The 26,025-nt window shown below is 38.5% G+C and overlaps 2 protein-coding genes, 1 long non-coding RNA gene and 2 pseudogenes across 4 annotated transcripts in view; 4 read left to right on the top strand and 1 right to left on the bottom strand.

The window, feature by feature from the left end:
* Positions 1-750: 750 nt before the first annotated feature.
* Positions 751-5,776, top strand: LOC145903313 (GATOR2 complex protein WDR24-like; annotated as a pseudogene). Its single transcript, XR_014402637.1, has 11 exons — positions 751-962; positions 1,278-1,487; positions 1,835-1,978; positions 2,279-2,416; positions 2,569-2,751; positions 2,839-3,552; positions 3,869-4,032; positions 4,215-4,302; positions 4,440-4,708; positions 5,035-5,203; positions 5,474-5,776. The product of XR_014402637.1 is annotated as a GATOR2 complex protein WDR24-like (transcript).
* Positions 5,777-8,116: 2,340 nt separating this feature from the next.
* Positions 8,117-26,025, bottom strand: part of LOC145901485 (protein NLRC3-like) — a 62,702-nt gene continuing 44,793 nt past the window's right edge. Inside the window, exons 2-10 of the mRNA XM_082989184.1 lie at positions 12,559-12,704; positions 12,237-12,344; positions 12,025-12,057; positions 10,585-11,889; positions 9,817-9,909; positions 9,316-9,387; positions 8,721-8,953; positions 8,325-8,492; positions 8,117-8,257 (exon numbers count right to left, since the gene is read on the bottom strand). Coding sequence (XP_082845310.1) covers positions 8,180-8,257; positions 8,325-8,492; positions 8,721-8,953; positions 9,316-9,387; positions 9,817-9,909; positions 10,585-11,889; positions 12,025-12,057; positions 12,237-12,344; positions 12,559-12,640 — 2,172 coding nt within the window. The 5' untranslated portion in view covers positions 12,641-12,704 and the 3' untranslated portion in view covers positions 8,117-8,179. The remainder of the gene's footprint in view (positions 8,258-8,324; positions 8,493-8,720; positions 8,954-9,315; positions 9,388-9,816; positions 9,910-10,584; positions 11,890-12,024; positions 12,058-12,236; positions 12,345-12,558; positions 12,705-26,025) is intronic.
* On the top strand, positions 17,281-18,195 carry LOC145903186 (uncharacterized). The gene is made up of 4 exons (XM_082991255.1): positions 17,281-17,329; positions 17,495-17,646; positions 17,796-17,992; positions 18,156-18,195. The coding sequence occupies exons 1-4, from the start codon at positions 17,281-17,283 to the stop codon at positions 18,193-18,195; spliced, it is 438 nt and encodes a 145-aa protein (XP_082847381.1).
* On the top strand, positions 18,199-20,368 carry LOC145903455 (uncharacterized). Its single transcript, XR_014402647.1, has 4 exons — positions 18,199-18,307; positions 18,421-18,604; positions 19,044-19,231; positions 20,149-20,368. It is a non-coding gene; the product is annotated as an uncharacterized LOC145903455 (long non-coding RNA).
* Positions 19,565-25,234, top strand: LOC145903185 (ankyrin and armadillo repeat-containing protein-like; annotated as a pseudogene).

The following is a 26,025-nucleotide window of genomic DNA, read 5'->3' as shown; positions in this document are numbered from 1 at the left end:
GAAAATTTGTATGCTTCCTGTATTATGTGAAATATTGTTAGATGCTGTTTTTTTTATGTTCTTGCATTCCCTTTTGAAGTGACACGTTTTGTGAGATTTATAAAACTGTGAACATCCCAGATTCTTCCACTGATGTAACATTTTTTTACTCATAATTGCATCGTGTGTACTTAGTAAAGAATGTTTGACAAAGTTAGACATATGCATATTTAACTTAAATTTTTGTAGAAATCGAGTAGCTTTACTACAATAAATTGTTGGCTTTCTACCGAATATTTGTAATATAGAATATTGCTCGTTCATGCAAAATGTATATCAACTTTATTCAATCTGTTTATTTTGTGTATACAAAAAATTAGGTGATTATTGCAAGTCAGCAATCAACATTAGAAAAGTTAATGTTCTGGTTGCGAGGATAAAATCGCTGTTCGTGTTGGAAAATCACTGAAGCGTGCAAGAGACGAATTTGTTTTGTTTACATTTTCTCGGGAATTAGTTTAAGAACTTGCTGCTACTGTACTTACGTAGTTAACCGTAAGCAGGTTTCTTTATATGTGAAAAATCACCTTTGCATCTGCGCTTAAATGGTTTTTCTGGGTCGGATTGGAATAATTGTTGTTATTGTGTAATTTTGTCAAAAATTTGCAAAGGCAAACAGAGCCAGTGTGTTGTTCTTTAAATATACAATAAATTTCATGACCTTGCCTTCTGTAAACCAAAGTGCTTATGTGTTGTGGAAGTGATATTAAATATAAAACACCGCATATTTCATCGGAAAACTTGAAATTATGAAGAGAAACAAAGCCGTTTCAATAGATGTTGGAACAGCAGTGAATGCACTTTGCCTCAGTAAAGACAACAGTAAAGTGGTCATCGCTGGACGGTCTCTGTTGAAAGTTTATCATGTTGATGAGGTTAATGGTTTCAGCGAGCACCTTAATCTTCATGTTGGAAGAAAACAGGTTTGCTACGATGGAATTAATGTGTGCCACTGAGTTTGATAGTGCTGATTGTGTTTCGTTTCATGTTATGAGTGTATGTTTTTGCAATTGCTGTTGTATTTTTAAGGGAGGGATATTGGTATTTTTCTTTGCTCATGACTGGCCAAAGCCAGTTACCACCCAACAAAATAATACATCATAAGTTATTGAAATCAAATTAGCTTTTACCTGTGGCTGCATGCTTAACCTAATTTTTTAAGATTACAATTGCTGTTCATCAGCATAATTAGTTTACAAATACACAATTAATTAAAATGTTTTGTTTTTTCATTTCAGGGTTTGAACATGAGTTGTTCTGATGTGGGTTGGAGTCCTGTGGATGAAAATTTGATCGCAACTGCTGCTACTAATGGAGCGGTTGTAGCTTGGGATTTAAACACTCCTGGTCGTGAAAAGAAGCTTGCTATATTGTCTGAACATCGTCGCACGGTCACAAAAGTTTCGTTTCACAACTCGGAAGGAAATCTTTTGCTAAGTGGATCACAGGTGTTTTATATATGGGTGGTTTTTAAATAAAAATGTGTTTCTTATGTAGATGGGACCTGTCAAGACCGTTAGACAAGTTTGTTTAAATTTGCATTGTCATATGACACAAGCCTTTTTCACAATCAGCAAATCTTGTTCGTTAAAGTTTATTTTCGTGCTCAATATAACTTGTAACACTTCTTACAGGAGCAGAGCATGTACATTTTTCTGTAAGAAAATATATGCATCACAAGTGATATTTTTCTTTTGGCTGCAAACAAGTCAAAGCAGAGTGTAAAGTTTATAAAAATATGTGTTTATTCAAATAACAAGCTTAGAAGCCATATTGTATCATTTGTTTTTTAAAGGACGGAACGATGAAGCTGTTTGATTTGAGGAGAAGGGAAAGTACCTACACGTTTCAAAGCAAAGCTGATGGCGTGAGAAGTGTTCAGTTCAATCCTCATGAATATTTTATTTTTGCTGCTAGCTTCGATAATGGTTATGTACAAGTAAGTTTTAGGGGTGTGCTAACTTATTTAAAAATACCTGCAGCCAATTTTAAACTGAATCTGGATATTTAATGCTGTCATGTTGTGAAAATCCCCTCACTGTCATATTGTAACATATGAAACCAATTCAAAATCTAGGTTTTTGGAAATAGTTGGTATGTCCTTCCAGTGAAACAGTAAACCAGTGCTTGTGATACTAAAATTGTTCCCGGTATAAATGCAAACTCAGCATTTTAGTGAGAAAAATTAAAATATTGCACCAAAAGTTTTCATGTTAATTTTGGTTGTTGTTGTTACTAGATATGGGATTACAGGCGACCTACAGGTTACGTTTACCAGTTTATCGCACACAAGGGATCTGTGTATACTCTTGACTGGCACCCTGATCCAGATCATAAAATGACTCTTGCCACTGGAGGGCGTGATAACATGGTTAAGGTGAGTGATTGTAATAACACGAATAATTTTTTAACTCTGTTTTTGCACTGGAGGGCGTGTGAAAGGTGGTTTTCATGTCATTGCTGGTGATGGATCTAATCATTGTCTGTGTTAAATATTGTTTTCCAATGTTTCCACTTGTCACATTCCAGGTTTGGTCGATTGAAAACAACAGGGAGAAAGAAATAAACAATGTTCCAACCATGTCGTCCGTAGCTTCGGTTAAATGGAGACCCCACCATCCCGAGCAACTTGCTACTATATCTATGATGCTTGAATTCAGCGTGAACATTTGGCATCTGCATAGGAAATATGTCCCATTTGCTCATTTCCAGGTATGAATTATAATTGTAGTTGTATCAAACAACCATTTGTTTTTTGATTATTTTTCTGTTTAAACAATGAACTAAACATATTTTAAGGATCACACAGACAGCCCCTCTGGAATAGTTTGGAAAAAGTCAGATCCAAATTTTATTTTGTCATGTTTGAAAGACGGCCGTCTCATGATGCATTCATTACTTGACGCTTCTTGTCCAGCTAAGCAGGCCATGAGTAGTGGACTTGCCATCAGCTCATGTGGTCATATCGCCCTCACAAGTCAAGCCACAGCATCAACACCAAGGACACAGAGTCCCACTGGTTCTGCTTCAAAACTACCAACAATATTTGGATGGAAGACTGGATCAAAAGACGTGATTGATTTGGACGGTTTGAGTATTTCCAGTCCTTCTTCGCCAGTTGCATTTCAAAGACAAAACAACTTTCTTAATTCCAGATCAAAGTTCAGAATATTTTCAAGCACCAAGTCTGATTTAAAACCAAGTTCTGACTTTGATGATTGTCCCACTATGACAGACTCTGTTGTAGAGCAATTAACTCTTAACCAATTTAGGTTTGTTGCGAAAAACTATGTTTTAGATGGAAGTGGGACAAAAATGACATTCGAAGAGCTTTGCTCGCACAACTCTGATGTTGCTTTGAAAGGTGGATTCTGTAATGTTGCTCGGACGTGGAAATTGCTTGGAGTTTTTTTCAACAAAGAGATTCATTTGAACAAATCACAACCTGAAGTTTCAGAAAAGTTAGAAAAAGCAGAGGCAAAAAACAAAAGGCACTCACTCACTGTGAAAAAGGTGAGGTGGTTTTAGTGACGTAATATCTGCTACTGAATAAACAATTGTTGCAGATCTTCACCTTATAAGTAGTTGCGAAATGCATGGTATGCAGAAAGTTGTAGGAATAGATATAATTATGCCATGTTTTTTTATGGGAATGGAATCAAAGGATTCTTGTGACCATGGTTTGATGTTTAAAAAACAAAATGATTTTCTAAAGTTAAACCAGTATTTGTTCATAACATAACATGGTAAATATTGATTATCACTAATTGTTGGACATGAATTTTACCAAGATTGCTTCTACACACAATAACTGATGTGTTTGCTGTAGGATGAACTGCATGGTTCACATGCATTGAATGGTTCAGCAATCCATGGTGGGGAAGCTGATCAACGTTCTGATGATGGAAGACTTGAGGTAGAAGATTATCTCACTGATATCGCTCGAGGTCGACAATCAGAACCTGATCTCTACATGACAGATGATGACCCTGGGTAGTTTAGAGATATTATTCTTAAATATAAAATCATGCAAACACTATTGAAAGAATATATTATCAAGCTTTCCTGTTGCTGCATCCACAACAAAATTAATGGTGTTACAATTAAACACCAAGATGTCTAAAATTAAAACATGTAGTGGAAATTATAATCTGTAATCTAGTTTAATGATTTAGGTTTGGTTTTGGTGGAATAACATCAGAAGCTGAGTTTTTGTCTGAGCACGAATATCTTGTTCCAACTGAAGCTTTCCAACAGAGAGAGGTGTGATCAATATATATAGATAGATAGGCCACAGTGTTTTGTGTTGCTAAACATATGGTTGCTGTGAACACAGTTTTAAGGTTGCACCACACCCTAAGTAATGAAAGATGTAAGAAACAATCTCCTGTCTTTTTCAGGACATCGAACTGGACGCGATATCAAAGTTTGGTCGAATAGATGCACCTTCTGGAATGAACATTGAAAATGAATCTGAAAAACGAATCCTGACTGCTCACGGTGGGAGGTGGCATGAGAAGGTCGTTACCAAGGAGATGAATTCTTCTTCCTCAACATCTCCTGCTGATGAGGAGCTTAACATCTCAGATGGAGTCATCAGTGTGTGTCCCACTCTCTAGCCGGCTCCACTCGATTCAATTAAAGAAGAGATTGCCTGTCAGCAATTAGAGTGAGTTTGTGCAGTTCAAAGCATTCCGGCAAAACATCGCATTTTTTGAATTGACGAAGAAATACAATGATTTATCAACAGCATATTTTTGAAACAACAGAACTAACACTTACCAGACAATGAGATAAAATAATCTACTTGTACATAGGTAAAAAGTCTTTACAAGAATGTTCTTTACTCTAATGTTGCCATCCACAACACACATAACCTTCAATCATGTTTATTCACTCAAAATTATTTGTGGAGTTGAATTTCTTTTTCTATTTTTTCACAAAACTCTAACAGTTTTCAGTTTGCTACATGTGTTGTATTCAATGTATTTGCAGATTTTTTACTGAAATGAATGATGTGCAAAGTCCAGTGTGTATGCTGCTTGCAATGTCATCCTATCCATCCACATATAACCTTCCTATTGATGTTGAAACAATTGATCATTGGCAAAACTCCTATCTTGATTTGTTGGCAAAGAACAGGTTATGGATACAACATGCTCAGGTGAAATAACTACTCTATGATAAGCAAAGTGGAGCCAACAATATGAATTGTGTAAGTTGTATACAGATGTTATGCCAATATAAGTACAATTACTTTTAGTTTGAAACTTGCACAAGAACATCTACAGATTCAACTCTTTCACATTTGTCAATTAAAATAATTTTCATTCAAAGCTGCAGACAGAGTGTGTACACGCATTGTTTCGACCTGTAAGATCTCATCAGTGCAGCTGTTGAGTGGCACTGTGCTAGCTTTACAATTTTCGTTCAGGTTGTAAAACTGAGCCGAGTTCCTGCAATCCAATCTCTCTCATCCTCTTCAACTTTCACGCTGGGCTGCCAAGTCTGCCAACGACGAATGCCCCAGAGTAACCCCTGGTCATGTGACCGACGCATTGATGCCGAACACAAAAACAAACCAGTCACGTGTTACTACTGTCAACTTCAAGTGCGCGGACTCTACACATATTGTCAAGGCTGTAGCTTCGGGGGACATTCCAACTGTGTGGCAACTTGGATAAAACAATGTCAGAAAAACGATATTCCTATAACATGCAGATATCACTGTCTGTAAAATCAATAAAAATGAATGCAAGCTGATATCTTGACTCGACCGCAGGCAAATGCATGGTTGTTTATAGTTGTACGAATTACTAACGCAGGAACTAGACAGGATCGCTCTACTGTGAAAACCCGTACTTGGCAACCTCATCTACAATAGCTAACCTTGACATATAGTATCATGATACATTTCAGCTTGGTATGATTAGTGGTAGAGATGTGTATATCGTTAGTAAAGTTGTGTGCTGACTCACCAGTGTATCTTGACCATTATAAACTACCTTCAAATCTCTAAATTCGCGTAGCTCAGTTGGTAGAGTGTTGGGTCTGGTTAACTCATTGCCTTTAGTTTGAAACATACCAGCAGGTGGGGTTAATTTGCATATCTCGCTCCGACTTGTCGGAAAAGTGGTCGATACTGTCGGCGTACGCCCCCGCTGAGGGACCGTGGGGTACGACTGCGTCTCGGGCCTCGCACCCAAAGGATCCGACCGAGTCTCGATGGCAACTCGGCCTCGTAGGCAACCTGCCTTCGCTATCTCAAGATTACTGTTGGAGTTAAAGAACTCCTTTACACAAGTCTGTGCGTCTTCTAAGTAGTCTAACTTCGACTAAACACACATCCACCAAGCTTCAAACCAGTTCAGAGTTGTTCATAAATCCGTTTATTGTTTATAATCCAGTAATATAATACAACACAGCACAGAAGTTTCTTCAAAACATGGAGAGTACTAAAGCAGAACCAACAGCCTAGACCCTTACACAGCAACAGTTAAAACACACTGATTTGGCAGGCGCTAGTCGCTCTGCTTATGTAGTCTGCGGTTGGCCACACGTATTGATACCTTATTTGGAGTTGTTGCGCAACTTTAATGCAACTTGAAGTTGGTCGATTACGTCAGTTATTTATATAGCTTGATTATCTAAGTGCCCTAAATAGGTTGTTTATGTTTAGATTGACTTTGTTTTCCGAATAACTAAAAGTAGTTATGTTTATTTAAGCTTTATTTATCATTTGCGAAAGAAGTACTTGTGTTTAAATTAACCTTATTTATTATTTGCCAAAGAAGTGCCTATAATTATTTTTACTTGATTTACGCAGTTAGTTTTGTTGCCTAAGTTACCTATATGGCTTTATTTCCCAAATTACATGGTTTATAACACAACTATAATGTGGCTGCTTCTACCGGCTACAATTTTTTCACCTGCCACCAGCTCGGCAAGTTTTTGCTATTAAATTGTCCGATCAGGAATTGACCTAAACCGGAAATTGGTTCTTCTTTTTTTCCCATGTCGTTTTATTTGACATCACAACTCGGACATGCGTTGAACGCGTGATTACAATGACTTTGGTTTTAACTCTCGGTCATAAGATAGTTATATACGCTTTGGGCCTTTTTTAGTATATACATGTATTGTGCGGCGACAATACTCTAATCACCTCACGAACGGTCGATTTCTTTGGTTCACGCGTGGCATGGTTAAACCAGCGCTTTGGACATGTTTGTTGGAAATATCATTCTTTCCGAACTAAAATAATTATGAAGGCATTGCACAGAGGTATTTTAAAAACAAGAAAACATCTTACATAAACGAAACGTTTCGTTCACCACGTGCTGATAGACAATGGTACACATGTCCTATAGTGTCGAAATTCACGGCCTTCAAACAAATCCCGCAAAAAAACATGACGCTCTTTACGTAATAAGGTTTGTGCTATAATGAACCTAATAGTAGAGTTGTACTATTACTTGAAAACGCAAGTTCAAGAAGCTACGCAAGAGCCGGGGAAATCCCAATCGTCCGTTCGTGACGTGTTAGAGTATCTACCGGAAAAAGTAGCCTAGGCCCAGACTCCTTTATTGCCCTAGCTGCGATTCCAGTGAACTAAATTACAAAGGATACGTTAAATTACTCTTCCCAAGCCTAAATCACGTTTTCCCAATTGTTAATTCGTTGCTTGTCATAAGCTGTCTTGATTTTGTGATATCTTTTCAATTTGTGTTTATTCGAAAATGATATTTAATTTGGTTTTAAAAAAACAATTTTGACGAAATGACAGAAGTTGGAAAACTTATCAAATTCGCGCATCTATTGGTTGGTCGTAACGTGCTCAATTTACAAACAGATATTAACTAAAATATTAAATCTTTAAATCAAAAGTGTAAATCTCTGTTTTTAAAACTGCACGTATTTTAATTGCCAAACAAATCAGCCCGGTGTTCAATCCTAATTTTATTTCTATTTGTTTAAAAAACCCTACCGGCATCGTTAAAGTTTCGGTCTTGGTGACCGCTGCGGAAGAAAAAAAAATGGCGGAAGTTTTGTTTTTGTTAAACTTATTTATTTTTGAGGAATCACGAAAACACAAATAATTATGAGGAACATGAGGTAGTTTTTGTGTTGAGCTTCTGCTTCAATCCGAACCACTGGAGTCAGGATCACTCAAATCCGAACCACTGGAGTCAGAATCATCCAAACCCAAAACTTTCGGCTGAAAAGTCACAAAAGTTTTGATTTTAATAAAATTTACAAATAAATCTTTTAAATTAAATCCTCACAGGATCTTCCATATTCTCAAGTGCGTCCTCCACCATCTTAATCGAATCCGGATCCAATTCGCACCAACGCAGATCCAACTCCCTCCCAACCTCCGGTAAAATCCCACAAATTTTTTCCCCATCTTCTCTTCGATGAAAGTCGTTGAAACTCAGGTAAAGATGTTCCAACTATTTAAAATATAAATATTGTTTGTAGGAAATGTTTTGATGCTCTTTAAACCAGGAATAAACAAATATTAAAACTGGAAAAGAAGTAAAAAATACACAAACAAAATTTATTCCCTAAACTACAATAAAAATATTTTATGTCATTTTTCTTAAAATCGAAAACTTTGGTAAAAAATGCTTTTATTCAAATAAAAACTTATTCAGAAAATAAACAAAAACCGAACAAACCCGGTATTTCATTCTTTTTATTGCTTCACAAATAATCGTTAAATCTTCGGAGTTCAGGTCGCAACCAAACATCGTCAGCTCCAAATCATTTCTTGTAACTTTTGGTAAAAATTCCGACAAAACCTCAAGGATTGAGTGAAGTCGGGTTTGGGTAAAATTCAACTCAGGAGCACAAAACCTGGCGAGTTTTTCTAGATGGCATTTTTGGATTTCCTTCAAATCCAGAAATAAATCTGAAACAAAACAGGAGAAAGTTTATTAAAAAAGCAGATGTCTGGTTTCCAGTTTTAATAAAATCATTTAAAATAAAACTTACTTTATTCTTGCAAAGAATTCCCCACGTTTAAGTCGGATTTAATCAACACAAGAACCAACAAATCAATCCAATATAAAACGTTTAAATTATCACAAAATATTAGGACAGAAATAAACACGACCTGCCTTTGCAAGATTTTTTCACAACTGAAAAAAACTGCACTGAGTGTTCGGTTCAAACAATGACTGTGTGACGTAACAAACCCACCCATTGTTACATAAATAAATGTAATGTTTACAAACACGCATTAAACTGTTGGCGTTTATATCATTTACTCACTCAGTAGATCGTATTGCTCGGGTTGAGATTTGAGATATTTTGAAAGCGCATCCAATAATTTCGCACTTTTGTCTGGAAAACAAGAATGACCAACATTTGCAATGGAAATTGTAAAAATGTATTTGGTTGGACGAATTATTTGCACTCATATATATTTTTACAAACACAGCCATTATTTGTAGAAGCTTTGCGTTACCATGTGCTGTGTTAAAAAACGCAGTGCAAAACTAACCGCAGTGCTGTGAAATTGATGAGTATAAATATGTTAATTCAAATAGCATACGCGACTGCATATTTTTGTAATGTTATGAAGGCAAGGCAATGACCGATACATGAGAATAACAAAAAGCAGATTTGATTGGTTTACTCCAACTTGTAGCCTGCTAGACTCACATTGAAGTTACGTTGGCATTTAGTTTTGGTCCAGTTTTGCAAGTTTTTGAAATATTTTCAGTTACTTGACCTTAACAGCTTAACTGGCAACATCAAATGCAACAAAACCTTTTTGTGGAATGCTGGGGAATGTCATCTTGCTAGCGGAACTAGTAGCACATCCAGGCTCCAAGTTGGTTTTAGTATGGTCACTTCTTGAAGCTGTCAGCAAAAAAGAAATTATGACACAAAACGCAGTAACATTTCATGCAATGGCATGATCGCCCCACTGCGCAGGTCCTTGCTTGGCGATCACAGCTAACGTATCGCGAATATTGTGTTTTCAGGCTTGGCAGCCCAGGCATTGCAGCCTAGCTGGATCAGCAACTTTTTCCTGACAAGTCGGAGCAAGATTTGAAAAATCAGGTGAGGTTTGAACTCACGACCATGGGCCAACCAACGCTCTACCAACTGAGCTACAGGAGATCTATACCACTAATATTTCATGCAATGGCATGATTGGCAGTATCGCCAAGCAAGGACCTGTGCAGTTGGGCGATCATGCCATTGCATGAAATATTACTGCGTTATCTGATACGGTGGTAGAGATCCCCTACGTGTATGTGAAGGTTGCCTGGCAAGTTGTGCGCTTGCGCACCAGTGTCCCTTCGCCACAATATACCCCGTGAAACCACTGAGCTCATATAGGTCAGTTGGTAGAACGTTGGGCCTGGTCAGCCCAGGGTCGTGAGTTCAAACCTCACCGGGAGCTTGATTTTTCAAATTTTGCTCCGACTTGTCAGGAACAAGTGGCTGATCCAGCCAGGCAGCAATGCGTGGGGTGCCAAGCCTGCAAACCTTATGACACAAAATATACAGATTAAGGAATGTACTTACAACTTTCCTTTCCAAGCAAGAGGCCACAAACAAATCGTCGCGTCATGTTCCAGTGTTCTTCTCCAACCAATGTATCAAGGAATTTGTCGAAGTCTTCATCTGGCATGAACAAGGAAATGTACGAAGCAGCAGAAAATTCCTGAATCATTTGGTGAACAAAGAAAAAACAAGAAGCTGCAACATCGAAAACTTTTCTTTCTGAAAACCACGAAAATTTTGGCAGTTTTATTATAACATCTTGTACTTTAAGATACTCCAGGCCCACATTTGAGAGTTCTTGGTGGGTAAATACAACAGTTTTACGAGTCATTCCATTATGTGCCATTCTGCCAAGTGCTTCTCTCAAAAAGTGTATACTACCCTTAGCATGCTCGGATGCATCGAGTTGTTGCAAAACAACATCAAATAAGCTTGTAATTGTGCCAAAACAGTTTTTGTCACCAAACAAACCAGCATACACAGCAAACTGCAAAAGTAATGGATTGTGACAAAAGTCTAGCATTTCTGGAGTTTCTTTAAGTTTTTCCCACATTTCGTTTGCCTTTTCTCCAGCAAAGAAATCAAATAGCTTCTTCGTGTTTTCTGTAGTAAGGTCACGGATATATATAGTGGGTTTTGGACGAAGTCCCACAGGAATGGAAAGCAGTGAATGAGGACGTGATGTAAAGATCAATGATGATTTTTTGAACAGGGTTTTGCTGCAGAGATTAGCAACAAGCTGTTGAACTGTGAACCGAGTTTTATAATCTGTATTAATTCGCTTCATATTTTCTAATGACCATGTTGCCTGGTCCAGACCATCAAATACCAAAACACATTTTTCTTGGTTTTGTTTCATCCATTTAAATGCAGCATCAAGGTCAGTTTGCTTAACATCTGGAAACTGCCTATCAAGTAGGAGTTCTTGAAGTGTGAGTTTTTTATCTCCATAATCTAAATTCATGAAACTTAGGTGTAACACCAAATACCCATCTTTGTTTTTTCTCAAAAGTTTCTTGGACAAAGTGGATTTCCCTGCACCAGCTGCGCCAATAATGGCAAGAAACTGATCACCACTTTCGATTGTGGAAAGCAGCTCATCAAAAGTTATGGGCTCTCCTTTAACTTTATTTTTATTGTACCTTATTGTTGATGGCACAAACTCTTCACCTTTCTTGGTATCAATACCTTGGTAGAAATCACGTTTCTCCAGCTGTGGACAAACATCTGGGATTCCTTCTTCATTTAAACCAGAAAGAGGTGTGACAGACTTAATTTTGTCCTGTTCATGTTTGATGATTTGAATGGCTTCTCGCTGCTTTTTGTCTGCAGACAGAAATATAACTAGAGACAAGTAATTATGGCTCACTAGACATTATCATATGGAAGCATTCGGGCATTATTGTCAGACATTATCTAGGTAAATATTTTAAATGCAGTAAAGAGGATGAAACAGCTTACTTTCATCTGCTTGTTCACCTTCGTTTGATGGACCTGCAAAAATTCACACTAATCTGACTTTAAGGGTATAATATCGGCTTTGTATAAAATGAAACGGTTGGTTGGTGCAAAGGTTAAAAAGTTTCATTGCAAAAATTAAATGTGAACATAAACAGAATGTACCATTTAATGTTGCATTAGTTTACAGTGCATTGATCAGTTGACAAATATACCTGAAGTATTGTTGATGGCTATTATTATTGGTTGATGGACATCACCTTGAACCCCGGCAATGCTACCAGCTATGGTTGCTCCTGGTGCTGATATGTGCTGTGAGGAATCTGATTCAAAGTTAATATCTTGTTAGTGCCTGAAATAGCATTTGTACATTACTTGCCTAAAAATAAAAATTTCATTTTAGTTAGGCTACTTTAATTAAAAAGTTACTATGCATGATACATTCCCAATAAAGCAAAGGTTTAGTATGAGGCATAATTGATTTTAGTAACTTTCCATTTAATTTTATGTAATAAAGGAGAGAATAACACATTAGACCTGCTTTCTGTTGGACAACTTTCGAACCAGATTCTGAAATTGTTGTAGTCATTCTTCTTCTCTTACTTTCTGTGTCCGTCATGATGTTTGTCGGCAATGTCCCTCTTTCGAAAACAAATGCAGCAACTTGGCACAATTTTTGAAACCTTTTCACTGCAAACAAACATAAATGCAGCTCACAGAAATCATTTCTTTAATCCAAGCTTAAACTACAAAACAAAACCTCAGTACAGATTAATCTAGCAACTCTTTAAAACCAAAGAAAGTCTGCATAAACTTATTTATGTAAATAAAACACAAAGATATTTCGTTGGTACTCCAGCGCAATCCTTTCACCCCGTTTGTGACATTGTGACCTCTGTTATCGTTGCGCAGACGACTGTGGACGCTACCGCTTTGTGGCACTATTGAGCAAACATTTAAAAACTGGGTGTTAAGATCTTTTTAGAACAGTTGAATAATTAAATTGATCTTTAATCTGGGTTTAAAACAGGCTTGTGCGCTTTCACCAAAAACAGATTTACTAAAATTAAGAGAAGAAAAGAAATGGGCTGAGACATCTAAAAAATAGAAATCACAAAAATTTTTTGTAATAAGGGTCTGGCTCTTTTTTTCAGAATTTTAAATTTGTGTTAAATTGCCCCCAGATTTCTGGCAATTTCTGGAAATTTGGCAGAAAACGAATTGGAATAGGATTTTTATATCCTAAATTAATTTCTATAAAGGACCTGACCACTGCCTTAACCTTCTTTACGATTTGTTTAATGAAGACTCGTAATAGAGAAGCTGAACGCGCGCTGAACGTTTGACGTCATAGCTGACAAACAAAATTAATCTGCGCTCCAGTTTACAAGCAACTTTAAGGTGAAGTAAACCAGGTTTTTCGGACGTGTAGCGTCTCGCCCCACATATAATTTTCGATGGCTAACACTTTTAATATGATGACGTATCTTTTACAACCGTGTTTGCGCACGGATATCGAAGCACCACTCGTTCAAATCCAGTGCGCATTTAATTGCTTTCAATGGCAGACCGATGTTAACTGCGAGTTCTCTGTTATTTGAAGATTTGCTTGAACCCACACAACGCAAGTGGTAAATAATCAAGCCTACTATTCGTGGTTAAAACGATATTTTGTCTCATTCTGCATTGATTGTTGTTGTAATAGTTACCAAGAGGGATGTTAGTTACTTTGAACGCGGGTTACTCGGCCGCCTACGAGGTAGCAGCATGATTTTTTTACACGTAAAAGTCCATAGGCTGACCTTTCTAACGATATCAAAACTATGAAAAAAAAACATATTTATAATCGGTTATGAATATTATATGCGTATTATGACATAACTCTAAGCAACGACGTTTGCCGCTGAAATCCTTCAAAACGAATATTCTTTTGCCTTAATTCTATTAAATAAAACCAAATTTGGCCTTCTAAAAAACGCGAACATTGTCAAATTTGCAAAACAAAAACTATACCACACTTATTTTCCCATGTTTTCCGCACACCACGAACACATTTCGGCCATAAAACCTTGCACAAACGTATGCCGCTGCATTTTTAACCAACAACCTTACACACTCCTGCTATCGAATAAAATCAAATTTGGCCTTCTAACAAAACGCGAACCTTCTTTAATTGGACAAATATTGACCATACCCCCCTTGCGCCCTAGAACGCTATAGAGCAACACGCGAATCGAACACGTTGCCAAAGCGAACCCCATGCTTTTAACAAATGGCGTTTTCTTGCTATACGAAAGCACAGCTTAAGCAAGCGATTTAACTTCTGTATAGATGACGAATGCAACCTTGACTTTTTTACTTAGCTGGGCTGATCCCTCCAAGACCAACAAGTCACAGTTTTTCCGAGTAAGAAACCTTCAGCAAACAAAGGCAGTTCGCCACTTACGTCACAACCACCGTCTACGTATTGTTTACCTTCCAAACCAGTTTACGCTTTTGAGTGAGAAATTACCAGTGAGTAACCAAGCATGTCAAAGTGTAGTACCACGCCTTACTTATTTCGTCACAATATAAAGTAATTACTGCCTCAAACTATTTATAACTGATGTGGGCCCAGATCACAACAAACAAACTTCTACGCGTTTTTTTCTCAGCATTGTGGCTCAAATTTCAACTCGTGCTATTTCTTAAAATCATGCTTGGAGAACATCTTTTAAACTTGTTTGTGATAAAGGTTTGCTTGCTGCAATCATCACTTGAGAATGAATAAAGGAATAAAGTCGCTTTCACAAAGTAACAGTTTCCTCATAAATTCTGCCCAAGTCAACGGCTGTGAATTTAGTTCCGCATTTTCGTTGAGCGCTGAGAGAGGAAATACTGGTTCCGCTTGGCTGGGCAGCTGATATTTGTTGCGTCACAATCTTACTGCGGACAAAGCAAGTGAGTCGACGGAGGAAAGATTGGCATTGGACCAGAGGGAAGCTAATTGAAAAAAAAAATTTTTTTCCTTGAAAAATTACCCCGCTATCAATTTCCAACCAAACGAAAGCACTAAAATCAAGCTTTCCAAAAATATTAAACTTATCTGAAGCACATTAAGCCGCTGCTGTACGCTGCTGTACGCTGCTGTATTGTAAACACGGTTTAAGGGTGGTCCGATGTACACTTTCGCCGATAAAACCTTGCACAAACGTTGGCCCAAGCTGTTCTTTCGAAACAACAATCCTATACAAAACCACCCACCATCGAATGAAATTATACTTTAACCAATTCAGTCGAGGACCCTATGCTAAATTCGACGAAACTCACTCCAACCCGACCGTCGCACGCCGCTCTTTTAGTTGCCACCAAGCCATATGCATACACGCAACACACTTTCGTCGATAAAATCTCGCGCAAACCTTGCCTATTTCCTAAAATCATGCTTGGAGAACATGTATTGAACTTGTTTGTGATAAAGGTTTGCTTGCTGCAATCTTCACTTGAGAACGAATAAAGGAATCAATCCGCCTTCACAAAGTAACAGTTTCCTCATAAATTCTGCCCAAGTCAACGGCTGTGAGTTTAGTTCCGCATTTTCGTTGAGCTCTGAGAGAGGAAATAATGTGGGTTCCGCTTGGCTGGGCAGCTAATATTTGTTGCGTCACAATCTTACTGCGGACAAAGCGAGTGAGTCGACGGCGGAAAGATTGACAATATATTGTTGGGAAATTATCAAATAACACTTTTATTTTTAGTATGTTTTCCCTTTGATGAGTTTCGCGATAACAACTGAAACACCGATTGAACAATTTATTACGTTTTTGTTCTTCCAAGGCAAAAGATAAAAGGACCGAGGGGATTCTAATTGACGAATGGCGAGTTAACCATATTATGAACGCAGATAACTTTGCTGTTTTTCGCGGTAGCGGTTTGAGGTATTTACACAGCATTGTTCGTAGTCCGACCATTTCAACAACATCAGCATGTACAAATTCCAACCAAGATTGTTTGTTATTTAGGACATGATAACGTACATGTCACATTGTACATTGTCTGAAAAGTATGTGTCGACGCAGTAATACGTCATACGCGTTGAAAATGATGCATTTTCAAAATTTAGTGTAAATCCTAAACCATTAGATGTCGCGCAAAAAAAAGCCAAAAGGCGTTGCCCAAAAACAACTAATTGCGAAGCCCCATCACTGTATTTCTAAGAAAGCAAGTTTCTTTATCGGTAAATAACCTTCTCGAACTTCTGCGTAACAAAGCATATTTGTGTGCAACAACGCAAAGGGTTATACACAGGTGCCGGGGTTTCGTTGCGCAAATCATCCTTGTTCTAAACGCCACTAGGTGTCGCACAAACACAGTAGGTACTTGAATTTCGGTGGACGGTAAAGTAGAAAGATAGACCTTCCACACGATGCATCAACCGACCCTATGGGGTCTCTACTTTCCACGCTACGACCCATCGAATATGTGGTGCTAAAAGTACACATGGTCGGTTTCGGCCTTTTTGCGTGTATACGAGCAAATTAGGTGGGGGTCTTTGATGGGCTCCCAACTCAAAAGTAAAGGCTGCTGCATGCTGAAATTTGGTACGCTTTGTCACAAAGGACATGTCTTTCGATCGCTCCAAATTTCGATTCGATAAGTAGTTTGCTTGTGACGTCACAATGTTTCGTATATCGTCCTTGTTCTAAACGCCACTAGGTGTCGCACAATTGAAATATATCTTTAAATGTAACTTTGGTGTAAAGTACAGGGTTATACCTTTGTAATGATGCCACAATGGACTCTATTGGACCAGTGGTGTTTGCTATATGATCCTGACAATTTGCAGTGGTGAAAAAAGTACATGCTGTTTGTTGTGTTTTTTTGTAATAACTGCGGTCTACTTTGGCGTGTTTGCTTAAGAAGGCATTTAATAAATCAGTAATAGTCACACAACGCAAGGAGGTTACTTGTGAGACTTTTAAATTTTCATCAAACAACACTTTTGTTTTGTGGGTGTTGTACCTTACGGAGTATGCTATTGCAGTTCGTTGACTGGCGTAGCGCGTATAGAGAGGAAAATTTCGAAGTCTTGTAAGTTTCGTTACGCCATAGGTGATGACGTCATTTTTGGTATGGTAACTGGTAAGGTGTCATTTAACATTCGTGTAAAGTTTCAGGTTTGTTGTACTAGGGATAGCTGAGATATCAGGTGTGGTGCTAAAAGTACACCAGACCCCAAAACTGTCTATGCTTCCACTTTAGGTGGTTATACTTGGTACAATGACAAGTACCTCAATATCATTCCATGTAAATGGACAACTGTATACAGGTTTGTTGAAGCTTATGTGCAAAAAAACTTCTGTGTTTCTTTTTTTAAGGCTTTTGATGCATTTTTATTTAGTTGTTGGCAACAGATGTCACAAAAATGTGGACGTGTTTGTTGAAGATAGAAGTAGAAATTATTAGTTGTTGTAAACCTGTTTGCTTTGTTCAGTTAATGATGTGGATCCGATGATGAGCCTGAACTCATGGCTCCGATCACAACCAGGACTCACTGGAACAAAAGTGATGTGTTATGAGGGAGGATGTGGATGTTGCGTGGTTGCCATGGAGAAAACTCCCGGAAAGATAGAAGCTGTAAACTCGGTGATTGTAAAAAGTTAAACTCAATGTCTTGGTTTGTTGTTTAATCATAACTGATATGCAGATGCTTCCTGTTCATTAACTAATTTTACTGTGTTTGACATAAAAATGCATATTTAAAAAAAATCTTATGTATTGACAAATGTATTAAGTGCCTCAGCCTGCTTGCTTCAGTGGACGGGTGCAGAGTAACAACTGTGGAAGGACTTGGGTCACGAAGAGATGGCTACAATACAATACAAACTCGTGTAGCTGAGTTTGATGGTTCACAGTGTGGTTATTGCACTCCTGGCTTCGTCATGAATATGTACAGGTTCGCTTATAAATTAGAATACAGAGAAAATTTGTGGTGGGTTATTCAGAGTATGTTTTTCTGACCTTTCAAACACAACTGTGCTTATTATATTAAATCATTGCAAAAAAAAAAAAAATTATTGCTGTTGAGTATTCAGGCAACTGCTTGTTTATGTAGTTGCCAATAAAACCATAAAGTAATCCTCTTGTCTTTTTAGCCTTTTATCAGAAGATCCAACTCCAACCGAGCAAAGATAGTTTTGATGGAGACATTTGTCGTTGTACAGGATATCGTCCCATACTTGATGCAATGAAATCTTTTGCAACAGATGCTGACCCAAAACTGCTGGAAAAATGTTCAGACATTGAGGTACAACATGCAATAAAATGTACAAACTTCCTGATTTCTTTTCTGTTACCAATAAATACTTTAATTAAACAACATTTTATCTCAAGAAATGTTTAACAGTTTTTGTTTTTCAGGATCTTGAAAAGGATTTTTGTCATTTGAAATGCAACAAACGAAAGTTGGTGCAACAAAAAGCAACCAGGCTTGAATTATTTAATGGTGGAACTTCATGGATCCGACCAACTTCGTTCATTGATTTAGTTGCAGTTCTCGAATCCCAACCGACTGCTCAAATAGTTTGTGGAAAAACTGCTTCTGGTAAATCTGACAAGACAAATTTCTGTTTTTTTGTTTGTGATCTCATGATGATCCATGGGAAAGTACTTGAACCTATGGTTTGTGTTAAAATGAAGGCAAAAAAATGAGGTATATACAATAAGTTTGGGGTGAAAACAAAGCTGTGATAATGATTAAAGTAATTGGGGTTATAATTCAACTTGCATTTACAATGTCAGAAGTTGACCCAAACTTTGATTTGTTTGTGGTAAGAATTTCTCACCCTATAACCTGAGTATTCAGGCAAATGTTTGTTTAAACAACAAACATCAATAAGTTTATATTGTAACATGTTGCTAGTCATCACCCAATAAAATCATATAGTTGACATAATTCACTAAGCCTAACATTTGACATGATCACAGTACCTGGTCATCAACATGTTAGTCCTAACACATAATTAGCATTTTTTTTATTTCAGGGCTTGAACATGAGTTGACATGGGTTGGAGTCCTGTGGATGTAAACTTGACCGCAACTGCTGCTACTAATGAAGCGGTTGTAGCTTGGGATTTAAACACTTCTGGCTTGCTATATTGTCTGAATGTTGGTCACACGGTCACGAAATTGTCACAACTCTCATGGAAATCTTTTGCTGAGTGGATCACAGGTTGGTGGATTTTAGATGATCGTGTGATAACGAGTTTCCATGCTGAGATCTGCCGAGGCCATAAGACGTGCATAAACATATATGTTTAATAATTCACAATGGCAAAACGGGGGTTGGGTTATCAAAATATCTATAATGAAGTGCAGTATTCTGACTTTAAACAGAATCAGTCAAACTACAAAACAAGCACTAAATGTGTTTCTTCCTTACAAGCAGTAAAGAGCCATAATAATCCATGAGAAATGGGGACACGTGCACACAATATTTCATCCTATAAGGTCTCATCAGTGCAGTTTGGTGTGACTGTGGCACTGGGCTAGCTTGTAGGCTACCATGCACACTTACACCACAGACACCTTGAAATTAAAATCTGTGTCCCTGTCAGTATCCAAGTTGTCACAGTCACCAGCTGCACTGATGAGACCTTTATAGATTGAAACAGTGCGTGCATGTGTCCGCAGATCTAACACACATCCATAATTACTGCACTAACCAGTATATATCAACCTAGTTTATTTTTACTTTCAACTTGCCGCACATTTATCATATATTGCTAGAGTTGCGTCATCAATTCTAATTGGTCTCAAAAGAAACAGCGACATTATTATATAAACAGGTGTGTGATTCCTAGCGATGTTGTTACAATCTGAGTGGAGCGCATTCCACGTACGATATTCGGGTTAGGTCTGACTCATCCCTGTGTATATGCACTTATTTAAACTAACCCGGTATCCAACCACTGCTAATTTCGTCATCAATGAAACAAATACGTCACGAAAATGGGAATTTAATGAAAAACAGCTGCTGATCTTTTACCACACCGGGGTTCGAACCCTGACTCTCCTTGCCATGAATTCCGATCAGGCTTTTTGTGCTTAATATAACGTCGAGCGCCTTCACCAATGTTGTTGAAACAGGGACAACGCTACACCGCTGCTCGTTGCTGCCTCAAGTGGGGCGCACGATTGCCTCAAATTTCCCATCAAGTCTGGCGCCACCGTGCGATCGCGTGACGTCAACAATGACGGTCCCGTGACAAGAGCACCCCCAGTTACAACACTGACGTCATCAAATATTTGATTAGTTTGGAGGGGAGGAAGGATGGTGATGACGAGGAAAGTTTAAACGTGTGGCCAGCATTAGTTGGTGAGTGACGTCATTGTTGCGTAATAATAACATACTGAAATTACGCTGACGATGCTTTGTGTATATGCGTATGTATTCACCAATTTAATAACAGGGTGGATGACTCTTTTAGGAACTTTGGTTTCATCGGTTGTATGTTGTAAATTTGTGTAAATGTTGTTTATTTTCGGAATAAGTCAGAAACTCTGTGTGTGGAAAATGTGACAATTTATTTATTTATTATTCCCTAACATTATTGCAACCTCACAAAAAACAAATTCTCTATTTAAGAAATGCTGGAATGCCGATTCGTTTCCCGCCAAGACGCTTCGCTTCGTTGCCTCGAGGTTCTGCTTCATCGCACACCGACTTACTGGCGCCCTCTGTTGGCGGTTGATGCAGTTCCTCCTCTTGTTAATTTGCTCCGGAGCGCAAGAAAAAGACCCAAGTCAGGAACCATGTCCCTTGATTCTGGTTCGTTTTTAACTGTGGTCAATGTGGACACATGTTTTTCGTCGGGTAAATTAAATTTAAAGCTATCCCGGCGACTGTGCGTGGTGTTCGCCCGGATGTTTCGTCACTGGCCCAAAAGCTGCAGGGATGAAACCTAATGGTCGAAACACCCACTAAACCTTACTGGCACTCACTAAAAGACATGTGTTGTTTACCGCTAGATGTCGCTGCAACGTTTTTATTCCCGCAATAAGCTTCGTTAAATCTTTACGCGGATGCACTGAGTGTGTGTTTGGGGTTGGAGTCCAAGTTGTAACTCCAGAAATCCCAAACCATCGAACTTTGTGGTCGAGGACTCAGTGAACATTTGTGTTGAAGGTTTAGGGAAGGATTTGGAAGACGAGACAACTTCTCCCATAAGATCACTCGCTTGTTCTGTTATTTGCCTCATGTCGGAACAGGATGACGTCAGAGTTGAGATTGCGAACGCTGGCGCGATTCCAAGTAAGTGTTAAGTCACGTGGTTAATATTTCACTTTTCTCGGGATAGAAATCGTACTTGAATACCAGTTCAGTATTTTTGAAAACCACGTGAACACGGAAGAGAACTTGTGTGTCTGACTCGGAAACCCTCATGGTTTTATCGGTGCTATTTTATGTATCACGTTTTCTGTTCATGTCTGCAGTAACTTTGCGTAAAAATTATGTAATTTGTGCAATGTATGCTTATCGTGCAGCATTTGATTAAGTTAAGTGTAAAATGTATTGAATATGCCGTCGATTGGTCAGACTTGTTTCTTTTCAATCGGGAACTATTTTTCGCAGCACTTATTTCTCTGTTGAAACCCATGGCCTCCCACGATCATGATCCGGAGAACCAGGATCTGGAATCTACGGATGAGAGATGCGAGATTCAATCGCGTTCTTCTGTCGTTCTCTCGGATCTCGCCCACGTGGATGACAACGCGTCACGCATCGCCGCACATGGTGGTATCCGGCCGTTAGTTGAACTCCTCCAAGTTGACGTGAGTCAGAAATACAGGAGGGGAATTCTTGATTAAATTTTGCAGTTAGTTTAAAACCGATGCCTCACGTCCGTCGTATACTTCCCATGGAATTTGAGGAAATTGTAACTTTCCAGCTTGTATTGTTCCAGGTTGTGGATGTGCTTGTCAACGTCCTCAACACCCTGGCTTCACTCTGTCGGGGAGACACGAGTGGTGCGGGCGACATCCAGCGGAGAATTATGGAGTGTGGAGCTTCCGGGTTCCTGGTTGATTTTCTCACGGTGAAGGACGATTCGCTTCAGACGGCGACTGCTGACGCGATTGCTGCTGTTTGCGATGACAACCAGGACAACCAGGTATAACGGGTGTGGGGATGAAGCTTGTTGTAAATTGTGACCTAAATATTAATCCACACTTGTGGGATTTTGCACCTGTTGAAGAACTGAATATTTTCAGTCAAGAAGTGAAGTCGTTGTTTATATTGCTTGCAGTAATCATTTTGTTTGGCCGGTGTTGTTTTTACAAAAGATTTATGGAAATATTAAATTGGTCTTTTTTGTTGTTTTCTAAATGTCAGAAAGTTGAAAAGTTAACCGAAGATTTCACGCAGAACGAGTTTGTTCAAATTGGAGTCTTAGCGCCGCTGGTGGCGATATTGCGAGGTCATTGCATTCCCGCTCAGATGAAAGCTGCGCTTGCTGTTGGATGCATTACTAGAGGGAACCAGGGAGCCCAACACGAGGCGTCGTTAGAAGAAGCTCCGACCGCTCTGTGTCGTCTGTTTCAATTAAGTAGAGAATGAAGTTACAAAAATCAAGTTTGTCAAGTTTAAAGAATTTTTTTATTGAAACCTTGTGACTTTTAGTGGAACTCTTTTACGGCATTTTTTGATTTTTCCTTTCCATTTTGAAAAAAAATATTAATCAACCCAATGTAAAGATTTCCATCAACTGTCATTTTCGTAACAGATTTGGTCGGATGAGGTGAAGGAACGCGGGGCATGCGCACTGTGGTCGTTGGCCGGTCACCACCCTGAGCAGCAGAGAGCAATTGCTCGCAGAATCGGGACGAGTCAAATAATTGACATGTTACTCAGCAAATCCGACACGCTTCAGTTGATCGGTAAAAAGTTGCTTTATTTCTGATATTTGAAATAAAACAAACGAATAATATTAAAAATAAAACAGTGTATGTCGGTAAAACAAAATGAGTTCAGGAAACACAAGATCCCAATCAGTGGAAGTTGTCGCTAAAAAGATTCTTCGCGGAGTATTTTAGCAAAACGATTTTATGATGTCAATGGCTGGAATGTATTGACTCGTTTGTAGGTTGCCAGGCGGTGACAGCATGGAGCTGGAAAAGTTCATCGAGTCAGGCGCGTTTGTCACGTGACAACACTATCCCTCCGCTCATCCGGTTGCTGAGGTTGGAGAAAACCAGTCGGAAAGTCGTCATGGGAACACTGGATGCTATCAACAAGATGTGCATTGGTGCGTGACAATTTTTCCTACCTCTGTAACGTGCATTTCAGGTATTATCATAACGACAATGGCTGCGCGTGAAGCTTTTTTGTTTTCTAAAGCATTAGAGGGAGCTTTAACTTTCGATCAGAATCCAATATTTTGTGTTTGTAAAATCAGTGAATTTCCTAAAGTTTGTTTTTGATAAATTTGTTTATTATTATTTCACTTTATTTTCACATGGGTCCAGGTGTACCCCACATAAACAACAAGAACTCTCAACTCACAATTGCCGAAGAGGGCGCCATTGAGCTGCTGGTCAACAGAGTGTGGAAAACGTCACGTGACGAGAAGATGCAGGTGACGCGATGCCAGAAATTACGTCATAGAGTCGCGATTAAACAAAAGATGTTTGTTCTAAAGGTCGATCTTCTCCATTGTTTATCGTGTCTTGTTAGCGGTTGTCAGGAGAACGAAGACAAACTGAACGAATTGGACGAATTCGGATTCGAAATTATTCTGCAAGTCTGCAACTCGCCCAGTATGGTGGGTTTGTTGTAAAACCTTTGTGATGTAATAAAGAATGCTCAATATATAGTACCGGGTGGGTAATCCCCACCTCTACTACTTGTTTCCCACAACTCCTGTTGAATCTGCGAAGCTTGCTTTAAGCCAGGGTATTTACTTTCTATTGAAATTTACGTACAAATAATTGGCGATAAAGTTAATTGCGTGTGCAAGTTTATGTGTGAACGAATTGGAAGTAATTTTTACTAACAATTGTTTTGTTCTTTCTAAGGCGGTGAAATTACAAGCAGTATCCGCACTAACCATGTTCGCATTCAACCGAATCCAACAACAACAACGGATTTCACGCTTGGGTGATTTGAGCCTCATAACGTTTGAGGATTTATTTCGGTGCAAGGATCCGATTTTTAAAACTACCGCAGCTTTTCAGGTAAAGTTGGAAAGAAATATCTTGTATCTCAGACAGCTTTGTGAGATGAATTGAAACCTCATGCAATAATATAAACCTTGTGGTTTATGTGGGACGAAAGCGTGGAGGAAGTGGTTTTAAGTTATAGCAGTTGTGTATTTAACAGCTGGTTGTTCTCGCTCGCATCATAACAAACACTTCCCTTGTCGAATCTTCCGCTAGAGGCGTCATTACGCTCGTCAACTTCCTCGATGACGTCAACGATGACGTAGTGGCAATGGCAGGTACGTGTTGAAATATATATTCGACTTTTTGGGTGATTTGTAGTTTCACATGAAAGAAAGATGACGTAATGATGACGTATTACAGCGGATTATCTTGCGTCACTCGCCCACACGAGGGCGGGCGTTCCTGAAGCCATCGTCACTTGCGGCGCTGTGGAGAAACTTCTTGGTAAAGTGAAGTCGGAGAATCAGTTGATTCGACAAACTGCTGCCCAGGCATTAGGTTGGTTGTCTATATATGATTTCTATGGAGTTGTCGGGTGACAAAATAACGTGAGATTGTTTAGGAAAACATGCACTTGGTTTCCCTATTACCTTATGTATTACATTGACATTTATCTATTTCCACGTGGTTTAAACTTTATGATGACATTTTTAGGATATTTATCTTTCAACCGAACGGCGAGCAGAGAGTTGATGACGTCATGTAGAGCGACTGAAGGCCTTTACGTCACTCTTACGGATAATTTGGGTGAAGATGGAAAAGTGTCTGATGAGTTTGTGGCCGAGTTTAAACGACAGGCGACCATCGGTTTGCCGATTGTTAAAGAAAAGAGGAGTAAGTTCGTTACAATTTGTGTTACCGCACATTTCTACTGAGCTTAGACACAAGCTTTCATGCAGCAAAAGTTCTGGGGTTTGTTTCAATCATAAAAATATCAACCTTTGTTTATTCAGGGCCGCCAAGACCTCACACATCGCAAACGAGGGGAAACACCTTACATGTTAACGGGTAGGAAATGCCTCGTAGTGTGCGTTAAAATACAGGAACACTGAAATATGGATTTTTCAGAGCTGCTCACCGGACGATGAGAGCACGTTCGATTTCCCCGGCCAACAGAAAAGTTTCTACAAAGAAACAAAACTTTTCTGTTCCCAAGTTTTACTTATTTTAGAACAACAGTTTCCTGTTTTTCTTGTCAGGTTCAAAACATTGTATGCAGTTGCGCGACAAGTTCGTGTAGTTTGTAAATATTTCACTGTGAAAATTTGTATGCTTCCTGTATTATGTGAAATATTGTTAGATGCTGTTTTTTTATGTTTTTGCATTTTCTTTTGAAGTGACACGTTTTGTGAGATTTATAAAACTGTGAACATCCCAGATTCTTCCACTGATGTAACATTTTTTTACTCATATTTGCATCGTGTGCACTTAGTAAAGATTGTTTGACAAAGTTAGACATATGCATATTTACCTTAAATTTTTGTAGAAATCGAGTAGCTTTACTACAATAAATTGTTGGCTTCCAACCGAATATTTGTAATATAGAATATTGCTCGTTCATGCAAAATGTATATCAACTTGATTCAATCTGTCTATTTTGTGTATACAAAAAAAATTAGGTAATTATTGCAAGCATAGAACACTAAAACAGTATTCTATGTTGCAAGTCAGCAATCAGCATTGGAAAAGTTAATGTTCTGGTTGCGAGGATAAAATCGCTGTTCGTGTTGGAAAATCACTGAAGCGTGCAAGAGACGAATTTTGTTTACAATTTTCTTGGGAATTAGTTTGTTTAAGAACTTG

Source organism: Ascidia mentula, chromosome 5, assembly GCF_947561715.1.
Source record: "Ascidia mentula chromosome 5, kaAscMent1.1, whole genome shotgun sequence".
Classification (NCBI taxonomy): domain Eukaryota; kingdom Metazoa; phylum Chordata; class Ascidiacea; order Phlebobranchia; family Ascidiidae; genus Ascidia; species Ascidia mentula.
Note: the sequence above shows the minus strand (reverse complement) of the source record. Positions and strands in the feature narration are given on the sequence as shown.